We start from the raw sequence: 14,713 nt of genomic DNA, 5'->3' as shown, positions 1-14,713 counted from the left end.
AAAGATAAACAGAAATGCAAAGAAGGGATAAACTAAGCAGGTCTAACCAGAGTGGCTGGTGACTCCCATTTAAGAGAGAGATAAGAAAAGGACATTTGGTCCAGGTAAGTTTGGGTCATGATGAAAAACAGTGGCTCTGGTTAGTTGTTGGAATGTAGACTCTTTAGTACCATCAGAGGGGTTACATTGATTCTCTTGAGCTGCTTTTGTGTTACTGACCAGACCGTTCTGTCATTGCTACTTTTTTTTTTTTTTTTTTTTATTTTTAATTTTCCGATCAACAGGCAACCTTCAGAAAGAGTCCCAAGGTACTGAAGACGAGTACCCTGAATTTCTGGCTGGAGTGGTGCCTAATGACCACAAGCATCTCAAGAGCATGTTTGTTCAAGGATGTTGTGACATGTTATTGGCTGGCTTATCTGAACAAGTATATTCTTGAATGCAATATATATGTAAACGTTTCAAGTGCCCCATTAATCAGATTACTTGAATGATAAACTCACTGCATTCTTGGACTCGAGTCGTTAGGGCTTTTTTTTTTTTTTTTCCCCCCTCCTCCTTGCGTATTTAAACACTGTATCCCATAATCTATTTCGTTCCTTTATTTGCTTAGCCAGAAGCTGAAAAAACCCCAGCGAGGGGACAATGGGTTCCGGGAAGGAACAGGAGGCTTTTATCCGCTCCAGCCGCTAACGGCGGGGATAATCCCGCGGGCTCAGAGCCGCGGGGCGCTGAGCGGGGCCGAAGGGCGCGGGGCCGGGCGCGGCGCGGTGCCTGCGCGGAGCGCACCGGGGGCGGTGCCGGCGGCCGCGGAGCCGGAGCGGCGGCGCTGTGAGTGCGGGGCTGCGGGCGTGGGAGCGGGGCCGGGAGGGCACCGGGACCGCCGCTGTGCCGGCCGCGGGGACGGGCTGTCCCCGTCACGGGCTGTCCTCGTCACGGGATGTTCCCGTCGCGGGCTGTCCCCGGCGGCTGCTGCCCCGTCCTCCCGTGCCCGCCGTGTGCGGTCCAGCCGCGGTGCGCGCCCGCGGGAGGCGGCGGTAGCGATTGCGGCCGCTGAGCAGCGACGGTCGGGCCGGGCTGGGCCCTCCTTTGGTCCGCGGCTCTGGCCTTAGGAGCTCTGCGGCCCCCCCCCCGCAGTGTCGAGCTCTGAAATCCTGCTTATGCCTGCCCTTGAGGTTTGACGTTTTGAAAGATCCCTGCTTGCTCGGGTAACTTAACCCGTGTGTAGGGTAGGCACAGTAAGGTTGCTGAAGGACGAAGAGACTGCTTCGTTTCTCGTGTTATTCCCGATGCGTTGGTTGGGTCTTGGGTGCAATCGCGTGACTCAAGAAATCCGCTGAACGCACCTTCGGGCTGCTCCAAGGACCAGCTTAGAGCCCTCCAAACCTTTTCCTCTAGAAGCACAGGGACAGTGTGCCCCATCAGAGCTGGGTCATAGCGGGAGATGGACAAGGGAAACGAGCTTGAGGGGGAAATTGTTCTCTGCTGGATGTGTGGCAATGTGTTACTGTCTCACTTATGCACAGAGCCCCCCTGCCCTTTGGGGTGGAGTTGAAATGTGTGTCCATTTTCTTACATTTTTGCTTTTAGAAACAAATAATTTTGCCGTTACGAATTATGTAGTGTGGGGAACGTGAAAGTTAAAACACAAGTAAGGCCTAAAAATCTAAAAAAATGGGAAAATAATTTTTAATTTAAGCTTGAATCTGCAGCAGTTGGAATTCTTGAATCTGCTAGGTTGGAACAGGAGGGATCACTTGCTGCCCAGTATCTGCTATGTTTTCAGTGAATGCTGATTTGCATTATAAGTGGGTCTGTTAGTATTCCCCTTGTTCCCTCACCTCTGCAGACTGACAGAGAGTGCAACTTTCCTGCTCTGGATCACCATCAGACCAAGCAGTGAGTTTAGCCTGTATTATCTTCAGGTAAAGTACTTCTTGCAGTTCTGTGCTCCAGGTACTGTCTCCCATCTCCATGGTATCTCCATTTGCTGATTTGATCAGAGATTTCCCTACCCAGTATCTAGCTGCTGTTCCCTCTGAATACGCCAGGAGAGTTGGAAGATTTCCAAAGTCGCGTGCCAGAGCTCTTTGCTCTCCCTTGCTCAAAAAAAAAACGGTTTGTTGAGATGTTGGGTTTCTTAAAAACAGTCTGAGAACGGGGGAGATAATTTGGTCTAGCAACTAACTTGATTTCAAAGGAAGGAGTATGGTTTCCTTGCTTGACACAACAACTTTCTCTTCACCTAGAGCCAAGAGCAGTGTTGTATGTAATTCAGTCATGAACCCTCTGCAGACCAGGAAGAAACCTAAAAAGATGACTGTTATTCTCGACACAAGGGATGGTTTGTTAGGCCTTTACAATGGCAAAAAGAAAAGAAAAAAAATACCTCGTTTCATGAAGATTACTTACGTTCGTGCCATTCACAGAAATGTTAGGAGGCTTCTCTGCGCATTGATTTTGGCATTTAAAGGACAATTCTGGTTAGAAGGGACCTCCTAAGCTTCTCCAGTTGGATCTCCCCTTAAAGCAAGGCTAAGTTTTAAGGTCTGTCAGGATGCTGTATTGTGTAATCCTTAATGGTATTTAAAAGCTCATGAAATCTTGATGAGCATGTTACTGGGTTATTGTGAATTGTAAATTTTCTTTATAGGAGTCAGCTTACAAAAATATTTGCAATCATGACTCATTTATGGGGGGAATGTCTCATAAAAAATCAGCTCAACTTGTTTGGGATACACAAGTTCTGACAGAGCTCTGAAACATTTTTAGGCTTGATATAGAATGTCTTGAGGAAGTTGGGAGTGGGAGAGAAGGAAAAGACAAGCAATGGTCAAAGCCATTTTAGGCTAGAGAGTATTTGCTAGTGTGATCCAAATTGTGAGAGTGCCCACTGAGTGTTTCCACTTTTATTCCGTTTTCTTTTCAGGAAAAGTATGTAAGCAAATCTGTTTGCTACCCTGAGTTATACTGACAACTTGAAAACATAGGCTTTCTTTTTTTTTTTTTTTGTTTTGGACACAGCTGCAATGGGTCTTGTTTACAGTGCTAAAATAAATGTTTAAGGATAGCTATCCTCTGAATGACTATTTTTTCTCTGATTGTGGGTGGGAGGGATATGAGACATCTAGAAAGCCATGTTTTAACTGGTCTTGAAAAAAGTGAAGACCATCAACTGGCACTTAAAACAGGATTAAGACTAAGCTTGTTTAAATTCTGGTTACCTGAGTACTGACAGACCATAAAATAACTCACTGTTAGTTTGGAGATCTCTTGTGGTCACCACAAAAACACACAAAAAAGATGTTTTTCCTTTTTATTTTGTCCTCTAGTCTCTAAAGAAAAGTGCTTGTTGTTTTCTGGAAGTTCTAGCAGAGTTGAGAGCTTGCAGATCTGATAGTTCCAGAGAAAATGGTAGTTTTTTTAGCAAAGGGATGTTGCCACTGAAGCAGGAAACTGCCCATAGAAATGCTGGGTTAATTCACCAGTACAGCCTCTATAGTGAATTTTTTTCCCGAACATTGCACAATGTGATGGCTTTTTAATTGTTTCTGGAGTTGTTTGTTTTGTTTTGGTATATAGTGGCATATGTGAAAGGGTTAGATGTAGAATAGTCTGAAACCTAAAGAAAATATTACTTGTAAAAATGCACAGTTCTACAGAAGAGCACGGTTTAGCATGCAGATCTTAAAGCTTTGGGCCGTGTTCCCAGCTTCAGAAAAGCTTTCCATAATTTCCGTTCCCTGTACCTACCCACCCCATAAAAAGGGTAACCATGTGTTCCGTTAAAAAAAAAAACAAATAAAAGGTTGAATGTTTAAGATACCTTTAAAACAATCTTGCCCTGGATTGGACAGCTGCTCTTTTGTAAGCACTGCAGGGTGACTGGGGCAGGGATTGCTCAAAGACTGGAGAGCCCGGGCCTGGCCTCGAGGCAAGGGCTCCAGAGCTGGACTCCTGCCTAGTCCTGCCCTCTCACCACCCGTGGCAGTGCAGTTTGTCTTCTCTCCTGCCTGCACACACATTCGGGGTTGCTGCTGGTGGCTGATGCTCCTACAGGCTGCATGGGTTCTGGTGAGTGCCTGCACCTCCGTGTTACAGGTGTTCGGGATGCTCTGTTGTCTCTTCTCACGGATTAGGGTTCATGGGATGCTTTGTTGTGTCTTTTTATTGCTGATTGTCCTCTGGTATTTAAAAACTCATAGGGCTCGGTCATAAGGCAGTTGTGTTTGTATTTTAAGGTGGGCTGTGAAGTACTTTTGAGCTTCAGATTTTCTTAACAAACAGCAGCTACACAGAAATGAAGCTGCTAGTTGAAGCTGCTCAGCTGTTTTCCAGTGAACCTCTTGGGGTTCAATGACATGATGCGTCAAGGCTCAGCCTGTCTTGCTAGCAAATGTTTAATAACCTGCCTGTGCTTCCCATGCATATTTTTCAGAGTGGCTCATTATGGTGTTTGCTTAGCAGAGGAAGAATTTTGGTATCACTGTGTAGAGCTGCATCTTCCTTTCCCCTTTTTATATAAATAGCAAAAAAATTCATGTATTCGAATAGAGGGTTTTTTGTCACTGTATGGAGGCCAGAGAGTCCAACTAAAGTAAATAGGTGTGTTGACTAAGATCAATGATCTCCTCTATCAACAGCTGCTGAGTGGAAGCTGGCTTTTAGCGATGCTAATAATGCTGAGATTAAGAATAATAATGCTAATAAAAATGAAAAGCTTTGTGAAAGCTACTTATTAATCAGTTGCCACAAATTTGGCAACATTTTTGTACACAAATTATGTGCACAAGGTATTAATACTTATGTTTTACCCCACATCCTCACTCCCTTCCTTGTAACTAAGAATTTAAGAGGAAAACAGTTCTTGACCCGACAAGATTGAAGTTGAGTAATCAGACTCTGGGAGAGAGCAGGGCTATAGCCTTTTGGGTATGCCACAGAGATTTTGAGTTTTAATGCAAGGATATTGCTGCATTATGTATATTTGGAGTTACATTTTGGTCATTCCAGAGGCTGGCGTCAGGATGGTCTCTGATAGGTGTCAGAGGCAGATATCAAAAAATTTTCATTACAGCATGACTTCATGTTTGACAAAACTACGCAAAGAAAGCAGATATGGTCAAGGAAGTTTTCCCTTGAGTAGAAGTAAGTGGTGAAATAGGGTAGAATCTGTTCTCTTATCTGCATTATGTTTGTGTAAACTGGCCTTGTTCCCTGCTCAGGCTCATGGATTACTCACATTTCTAGATACCATGATACTGTCTTCTGTGGAACCAAGTATGCTATTAAAAGAACAATGTCATCTTTTTTTTTCTTTTTCCCAGATGTTTTCTAGCTATTTCTGCAAACAGGCAGTTAGTTCTATTTGTTTGTCAGTAGTATTGTGGAGCTAGTTTTAGGGATGGAAAGGGGTTTTCTCACAGAAAATTCTGGGCACAAAAATGAGGAGCTACTCCTAATTCTTACTTTCTGAATTTTAGCAACAGCTAGCTGTGGAGATAAAGATAATGTGTATGTCTGGTTTATTGCCAATCACAGCTCAAAAGAATAATATTTTCTTATATTTGTTGGAGTGAGAACCTCTACCATACAAATGTATATACTGACAGTGATATTTACCAAAATATTCTGTCAGGAAATAGGGTTTTGCAAATGGCTGTGAAAAAAATTGATTCTCCATGTTCTGTAATGCTGCAGCTGGGTGACAGCAAATGTTGTGATGCAAGTGTACAGTGATTTCTTATACTGCCAGACCTCCAGTGACTTTTGTACCAGTTGTTGCTCAGAGCAGGATCTTGAGTTTTGTCCATGAGACTGGACTAAGTGTGATTTCCAGCATCCTCATTAACTGATACTGCCTCACTGGAAGGTGGCTGTCAGCCCTTTCCAGGCTTCTGAAACATGTTCAAGGGTCAAGATTGGGCTGTGGGGGATTTGTGGATGGAAGGTGGTTAAATAAAATTGCCACCTGAGTAGAGTCACCAGTAACCACAAGCAGTGTTTATGCTCTCAGATGTTTTCATGCATGTATAATGGTTCCCATTGCAGTGTTATCAGTTCTAACTGATGGGTGTGAGTTTAAGTTGTTTGCTTCTGATGCACTTTCTGCTTTAGCAAGAGTGGAAATTAGTTATCATATAGAAGGAAGGTGCTGTCCCAGGCATGTTTGTAATGTTGGATCACTGTGTGTAATAAAATGGTTGCAAGTCTACATATTTCTGTCTGCAGGCATGAGTTCTAATTTTGGCTTGGTGCCTGCTTTGGTTCTAGTGGGGAATTGTAAGGACTGTGGAAGGTTACCAATTATGTTGAACCAGATATAGCAGGTTTAGATTTAGTTTTTTCCAAGTCTTCTATAGTATATTTGTAAAGTTCACTGGTTAATATTAATTAGCATGTGCGTAAAACATTTAATCTACAGATGCTTCTCTTTCCGAAAGAAACCACTGTCTTGCTGTAATAATTTAAGTTACTGACTAACACAGAGGTCATCTTGTTAGAGGCTCTTTATTACATGTAATCACTTCAATCATCTTTCTCCTCATTGCATCTGAACACTTCAATAAAAGGTAAGAATATCTTCTAATAGCTAGTTTTGGTGTGGGTCAGGCACAGAACTGGAATGTAATCTAGGTCTTTTAAAACCCAGTTCAGTACATTAATAAATATACAGATCATCTCCAAACTAAAAATATCCATGTGAGCTTTTAGTTGTTGTTTCAGGCCAATTCCTCCTTCTGTGGCATTATTGATGTCTAGTGTTAAACCAGCTTTCTTCTTTCTCTTTCCAGAAATGTCCTTCCTGCCTGACTTTGGGATCTTCACCATGGGCATGTGGTCTGTTGGCCTTGGAGCCATTGGTGCAGCTGTGACAGGGATTGTCCTTGCTAACACTGACTTATTTTTGTCCAAGCCAGAAAAGGCAACGTTGGAGTTTTTAGAGGAGATAGAGCTAAAAACTTTGGGATCAGGTAAGATTCTGGATGTTTCAGCCCACATTCTTCAATAATTGGACTTCTTTTAAAAGAACCTTTGTAAGGCCAGGGTTAGAAACAGTTTTCTTAGCCTTTCCTGGTTATAACATGTAGTTGGGTGTTCTTGATATCCAATAGTTCTGGTGAGGGAAAACCAACCAAAACTGTTATTTGTGGATGAGAAAAGACACAATAAAGCAGTAGTAGCCTCTTATGCATATAGTTTTTTTTTCTGATAGAACTGTATTTGAACGTGGAATTCTGTGCAGTGCTTTGTGTTGGTCCTTAAAGCATTAATCATTATAAACAAGAATGGCTGATGTTATTGTTGATGCTGTTTCTCCTGTACAAACAGAGCAAAGGACATTCAAAGCACGTGAACTGTGGCAGAAGAATGGTGCAGTGATCATGGCTGTGCGAAGACCCGGATGATTTTTGTGCAGAGAGGTACTTGCTGGGTTTGGGGATTAATTAGGAAGAGCTAAGGTATACTTGAATAGATCCTCTTAGATCCCCTTTAAATAAAGGATAGGGACGAATAGGGCAGTCATCAAATACATCTAAAATATCTCAAGGGTCTTGTTTCCTAGTTCAAACTGGTCACCAGCTAACAGCATACTTAGTTTCCTTTGCAGCCTGTTTGTATAACCCAGGTCCTGAATATTTTCCTTCTGAAGGTGATGGTTACATGACTTTTACATCTGTCGGGGACCCGGCCCACGGTAATTAGAAAGGGAGATGGCACAAAATCCAATTCGTAATGAGTCTTACGAGGTAGTTGTATTCCAGACGTCCAAAATAAATCTCTCTGAGCCAGGTAGTCTCTGGTCAAAAGCAGCCCAAGACTGGATTGGCAGAAAGCCATCAGATAACACTCATCAGCAAAAAAAAAAAATAAAGAGATGTGCATAAAGGGAGGCCCTTACTGTTCTGGATGCTGAAATGTGAGGCAGGAAGGTAAGGACTCTGAAGATAAGTAGTGACTGCTCCATAACAAGGTGGGTTGGGAAACGACATTTGATCCTTAAGTTGACATTAGGCTCCTTGGGTGGAGCTCCTCTGAAGGAGACACTTAAAATATGATTTGAATGTACCAGGTACCTGGGAACAGCCATAACTTGCACCTTGGCCATTTTTCTCATAGCTATGGGGAAAAATAGCTATTATGTTGTTACTAACTATAACATGGAGTAATTAATATCGTAACCACTTCATTAAGTCATCTGCTCCCATCAGTAGTAACTGCTTAAGTATGTGTAGAATTCATGCAAGGTTAAAGATTAAAGTGCTTTGCTCTCTGAACAGGTGTAGTGTAGACAGGAGCAGAATGCACTTATGTGCCTGACTGGGACTTTCACATACAGTCAGACAGGAATCCTGGAGTGATTTTTTTATTATTATTATTATTAATGCAAACTTCGTAAGTAGAAATAAAGATCCCCCCCAAAAAAAAAATTGTGTTTTTTTTTTCTTTCAGGAAAAAGTTTAGGACAAAGAAATTTAATTTTGTAATTCTGATTTTTAGTTTAAAATGTCACATTTTTAACAGAGGTAGTCACACTGCTGATCAGCTCATTAGGGCAAAGAGTTTTGTATTTTAACCATGAAACCATTTGAAAAAGCTTCTAAACTTAAGTTATTTTTGATTTTTGTATACTCAAAGCATTTTGTGAGTTGCCTCTTGCCTCTGTCCTAAGTTCAGTTGCTGTTTTTTGGGTCCATTAGTGTTCTTCCATAGCATGAAAGCTTTGGAAAGCTTCTTACACCACTGTCACTGACTCTGAGCTACTGAAGTGATTCAATGTGGGTCAACTGCCATATCTGTTAATCTGTAGGCAGTAGGTCTTGGACACCCTTGGTTTCCACTATCTTACACCTTGGAAAGGATGCTGAACTTTGTCTTTCTTGACAGCACCAAGAAGGAATACATACTTCCCTTGGCTTGGTGGTGGTGTTGAAAAGCAGTCATTCTACCTCACAGATCACTGTCCTAAGATCAGTGGTGAGGACATGCTTCCATGCTCCCCACTGGAAAGGGTGTCACAAATCCTACTGGAATGATGCTTTGGGATCCTTGAGAACTGAGGCGTGCAAATCTAAGAAACATGGAGTCTTTTGTCTTTATCATCTGCATCCTAAATCATCAGATTCCTTTTTTTGTTATTGTGGACAATCTTTAATGGCAGTGCACTGTACATCTCATAGCCTGGATCCAGCTATGTAGTGATCTAGTCCTCCTGTTGTTGTAAAAGTGCCATGGGCTTATTAAATAATGTAGATATTAACTCAAGCACTCTAAAGCAGCAGCTGATCCAAAGCCATAGCTGATCTGTCAGAGGGACCGGCTGAAATGGGAATTGTTCTTTTGCTTTGTGCCTGCCTTGGTGGAGAGAGGAAGTATTCTGCTAGGATGTGCTTGTCCACGTTTAAGAAAAACAAGAGAACAGTTTCACAGACTAGGTGAAATGGTCACAACCATACAGATATTATGTAATATAATTTGCCCACAAAAATAGACTTCCTTGATTTCTCTTATTGTATCATTTTAAAATAGCAGTAAAGAAAACCAAATTTGGTCTAGTCCCAAGATGCTGCTTGAAGTCTAACCTCTTGTGAATTTTAAAACTTAACTGTGCTTTTCAATTGCATCATTCCTGATCTTTCCTCTTCCAAAAGCCAAGCAAGGAGACGTAAAATAAACTCCACCAAACTGTTGAGGTGTCTTTCTCCATAAGGCTCATCAAGGTTTGATGGTATTGCTGTCTCTCCAGACACTGATTTCTGGCTTTACAGGGCACCCCACTGCACTAGCCTGGAACTTCACTTCTCAGACATGTTAGGTTGCAATACAAATTATTTTTTGAGTTGTTGTGTTGGTTATGAGAGTTTCAATCTATATAAAATGTCCCAGATAAAATTGTTATTAACCCTCTTTTAGGAAGATCCTAAGGCATTTTTGTGAGGGAAAACAGAAGATTCCCAGATCTTTAAAAACAGAAAAGAGGTAAAAGGATAAGCTAGATCCTTTAACTTCCACTGCTCACTACTCAGTGTCTGCTTGTAATGTTGATTCATACTTTTTCATTTCCTCTGAAGAGACTGAGTAGTGAACTGGAAAGCTGCCCTTGCCCTTTCACTTACTGATGTCTTTCTTTAATGTGTTTTCTCCTGTCTGTTCACTCCTGTCTGTCTGCTACTTGGTACTCAGTAAATTCTAGATGGTCCTGCAAGCCCTTCAGTTTAGGCATTTCAGTTAGGTGGCTGAAAGTTTTCATTTAAACTGTGTCCATTTTTTAAAGTGTGGAGGGTTTTTTTTGTGGGAATTTTATCCAGTAAAAAGGACTTTTCTCCATTGGAGATGAGAAGAAATATATTTTTCAGTGCACACTCTAATTTGTTCAAAACATCAGGGATCTTTGTACAAACTGTGGGAACTGGGATTCCTTCAGCAGAACAAAAACCCCAGCAGATGAGTGGTGACACCTTACACTCTTACACATCAGAAAAAGCAGTGTTGCTTCTGGGATACTGAAGGTCTATGAAGAAATTCCCTGATTAGTTTTACTGGGGAATTTAGGAAGGAGAGTGCATCTTCACTCCATTACTTATTTTGGACTTGTAAAGCCTGCTCCTCCACAGAACCCTCAAAATACTTTGCAGAAGGACTGATAATAATGGATTTAAACTTGGAAAAAAGCACTGGAATTTCTGGCCTGAAAAAGTTAACTGATGTGCAAGCAGTATCTTTTTACTATTCTTAAATACTTCAAAAGATAGTTGAAGTCCTAGTACAGGCAAGGTATATCTGCAGCTTAGAGTTAAAAATATGTTTTCTTCAGGATTTTTAATATTTTATCCAGTAAATGCTGAAAAAAATCTCCTTCCCCTATGCTTAACAAAGAAAATTTTAGTAAATCTGGTGAAGAGCTGCCTAGGAGTACAGCTAGCTTAAATGTCTGATTGACAGGTGTGTTTCTGGTTTGCACCTCAGGCTAGGATTTACATATGTTACTGATGGTCTTGAAATTCAAGGTGAAGCTTTCCAACTTCCATTTACTGACTGAAATGTTTGGTTTTTTCCTTTCCTTAGGAGGCTTCTGAGCTCTCCTCTCTGCAACCTCAGCTGTCCAAGCTGGGTGTCCCTCTCTATGCTGTTGTGAAAGAGAAGATAGGGACTGAAGTGGAGGATTTTCAGCATTATTTCAAAGGAGAAATCTTTCTGGATGAAAAGGTACAGTAAAGTTTGTGTTCTCCTTTTGTTTTAAAACAAGCCTATGAATGCCCTCTTCAATGAGCTTGTATAAATAGTATAGGTAAAATGTGGACTGAATGAAAAAGGACTTAGTAGCATTGTGGTTTAAGAAGTTAATTAGCTTTGCTTTTCTATATATATATATATATATACATCCTGCTCAGCTTACAAACTGCTGGGTTGCTATGCCCTGATAATAAGCTGTTGTAGGATTATTCCATCCCTTTAACAGGTAAACAATATGGCCTGTTAATATTTATTCCATTCTTCCAATGGCTGTGTTACCTGCTGATGTTAATGATGTATGAGTCAAGGTTTGAAGGTGACAGATATAATTAATTCATGATGTACAGGCCAAATTGCAGTGATATAGCTTGTCCCAGTACACTGGTACATGCTGTATTGCCAGTCCCATGTCCTACAAAACCAAACTTTCTCCCAAACCCAGAAGACAGATTTAAAAATCATTTGGCTTCTGAAGAAAAAACAATATGTAATATTCAAAATCAACTAGAAGATACCTTTATTTTCCTTCCCCACTCTGCTTGTGTGAAAGAATCAGACTGGATTTTAAAAAAACAACCCAACCAACCAAACAATAAATATGTTTATCACAAAGCACCCTTGTTGTCAGTAATAGGGACGTAGGTGTACATGGGGCTTAAATACCTGTGGATGAGCTTAAAATCCACATGAACAGTGGCAATGCCACTGGTTGGTGGAGGTAAGTGGTCAGGTAGCACGTTAAAGAGGTTATTTCAGGTGCTGTTTTTTTAGCTATGCCTGGTTAGCTTTTGTGTGTTTTGAACTTTTCTTGGATACAGGGTTCACTGGTTTCCTGAATTTAATTTTGGAGGAAAAGTCTTTTGCACTTTGTGTGCTGAGATATCTTCTGTTTCCCTGCAGAAAGGCTTTTATGGTCCACGCAGACGAAAGATGATGATGTCAGGCTTCTTTCGTATTGGAGTCTGGCAAAATTTCTTCCGTGCTTGGAGAAGTGGATATAGTGGTAACCTGGAAGGAGAAGGATTCACCTTGGGAGGAGTATATGTGATTGGGGCAGGAAGACAGGTACTGTAGGCTTTTATGCCTCCTGTGAGACCAAAAGTTTGTTTTCTGGAATTGTTCAGTTGCTGGGCAGTTGATCTCCCGTGAGGAGACCAGTGTATGAATTTCCCTCTTGTGTTTTTGACTAGGGTGTGTTACTGGAGCATCGTGAGAAGGAATTTGGAGACAAAGTCAGCCTTCCATCTGTCCTTGAAGCTGCTGAGAAGATAAAACCACAGGCTTCATAAGTGGAAAAACAGTTGCACATGTTTCTGATTACAGCTTGAAACGTAGACTGCATCCGTTCCTTGAATGTGCAGTTTAATTGCTTAACTATTTGGTGTTCAATGCACTGGAAAGGTTCTCTATTCAAACATAGAAACTAATGAAAATCCTCTTGGATTGTTTTTTGTTCCTTTGCAGCCTTCCAGGTGGTCAGGATTTCAACTGCTCCTTTGTATCTGACTGTATTAATGAAAGGCTGGGTCTAAAATCTGACCTAGCCTAGATGTTTTCAGTCAGAGACAGTCAGTTGAAAACCTGTCTACCTAGGGGAGCAAAACTCTGCTAAGGCTGGAGTAAAGGAGTACCAGCTGAAGTTGAAGGATAATAAATCTTTATGTAAATGAAATGCCTTTGCTTTTTGCTTTTTTATTAACATGTAAACACATCCGAGTTTGTAGAAGACTAAATCCTGTCAGTGTAAATAATTCTGAGATTTTGCAAGACATGCCACTATGTTTGCACATGAAGTTTCTTGTTAGTTAACTACTGGCTCTAGGTCTTCCAGCTCTGTGTGACTGCCTTCAAGGAAGATAACTGTGGCATGAGGACAAGTTACTTTTAGTGTTTAGGATTCTTAAAAAAAAAAAGGGAACAATATCAGAGAGAAGATTAGGTTAGAGTTTCTACCCTGACTTGAATTTTGCGGTGGAATGGCTGGGCTGTTACTCCTGAGAAGAGATGTAGAGTTGCACAATATGATCCCTGACAGCCAGTACCATCCATAGCCAAATACATGTGCCCAGACTGTAGTATGAACAGAGCAGCATGAAAAGTGATGATATTTCAAAGTCTAAGCAAAATGTTAACATTGCACTTAGAGAGGATTATTAAGTGTTGCATATTCTTCATTAGCTGGTGTAAATAAAAGTCTAGGCAACTTTGGTAAAATGCGTGGGCTGGAACATACTAAGCTATTGAAAGAATTAATGGGAAGGATTCTTTTGTCCTGACAGCAGAGCAGTCTGAACTGTAATTTTGCTTTCCTCTGATTTTAAAATAAATGAAATCTTCATGTGTCATTGGTACTGAGGGCAGGGATACTTTGCATCTCTGAGACTTGTAATATGCCTGTTTTTGTTCTGTGTACCAATGCCTATCCGTGTGTTTTGTCAGGTTGGGTGCAAAAAACAGTTGCTGTACATGATGCTGACTATATAGAAAACTAGATGCCAAAACCTCTAAAATTTCACAAACCCTGAGGTGTGGCCTTGGTCTGTGTTAATCAGTTATGCAGGCTTAATTGCATCATTTTGGATGAAATCCTGACTTCTTTTTTTTTTTTTTTAATATTTATGTCCGGGCAGAACCGATTTTAACAAAAAAAATATTTATATGCTCTTCAGAGTCTGTTCTTCACAGTTCCCTGAAACTGCTAGTAGTGAGAATTTTGAGTCATTCATATGTTTCATTTGGAAACTAAATAGAAATTGGACTTGTATACTACTATCGATCAACTGAGATTTGTGTTGTGGGGCATGGAGGAAGGTACAGGAGCTCAGAGAGTAGAGCAGCAAATTCTGTAGCCAATTGACTACATGATATAGACTTCTTATAAAGGCTCTCCTCGGAGTCATGGACAAGTGCAGAGAACCATATATAGTCTCTGTCCATGTTCAGAACTGCCCAGGTAAGTATGCCCATAAATGGTGTTGGATTCTCAAAGACATAAAATGCCTGACTGGAAATGGGCTCCTCTGAATGGCATCCACAGCAGCCAGGCAGCTGCCAAGAGTTGGCTCCATGAAATAAAGAACTGTGCCTGGGGGATTCTTGCCCTGGGTTTTGCTGCTGAAAGGCAGTACTGGTATCAGGCATGCTTGCCTGACACAAGGACCTAAAAAGTTCAAAGCATTGTGTAAGTGTCCACTTGTCTGCAGTAGGTGTGTGGTTACTGGGGAGTGCAAGTGGTAGAAACACAAAAGAGATGCTAAAAGAAATGGGTGTTTCTTGCAGTTGCAACATGCTACTAGTAACAAATATCTTAAAATAGGAAAATTCTGCATTGTGGCTCCTGTAGTGTTCTGAGTTTTCTTTCTCGGGGGAACTAGAAAGCCTTGCCATTTGCAGAGAATGTATCCTTCACAAAGAATGACAGAGAAAGTACTGATCTTAGACCTGGATTTCAGGCCTTGTTTCAAGGGCTTTTTATGCA

At 41.2% G+C, this 14,713-nt stretch overlaps 1 protein-coding gene across 2 annotated transcripts; it reads left to right on the top strand.

Annotated features, from left to right (window-relative positions):
• The first annotated feature begins 785 nt into the window (after positions 1–785).
• Positions 786–12,907, top strand: FAM213A (family with sequence similarity 213 member A). 2 transcript variants are annotated; one of them, XM_017807193.1, is made up of 6 exons: positions 786–831; positions 6,795–6,974; positions 7,333–7,424; positions 11,068–11,208; positions 12,136–12,300; positions 12,426–12,907. In XM_017807193.1, exons 2-6 carry the CDS (start codon positions 6,797–6,799, stop codon positions 12,522–12,524), a joined length of 675 nt encoding a protein of 224 aa, XP_017662682.1. In that variant the 5' UTR covers positions 786–831; positions 6,795–6,796; the 3' UTR covers positions 12,525–12,907. The 2 variants fall into 2 exon arrangements, with proteins under 2 accessions (XP_017662682.1, XP_017662681.1); XM_017807192.1 differs by lacking the exon at positions 786–831 and adding an exon at positions 3,944–4,074.
• Positions 12,908–14,713: the final 1,806 nt, after the last annotated feature.

Source organism: Lepidothrix coronata, unplaced genomic scaffold (assembly GCF_001604755.1).
Source record: "Lepidothrix coronata isolate B3197 unplaced genomic scaffold, Lepidothrix_coronata-1.0 Scaffold17, whole genome shotgun sequence".
Lineage (NCBI taxonomy): Eukaryota > Metazoa > Chordata > Aves > Passeriformes > Pipridae > Lepidothrix > Lepidothrix coronata.
This window is presented reverse-complemented; position numbering and strand designations above follow the sequence as displayed.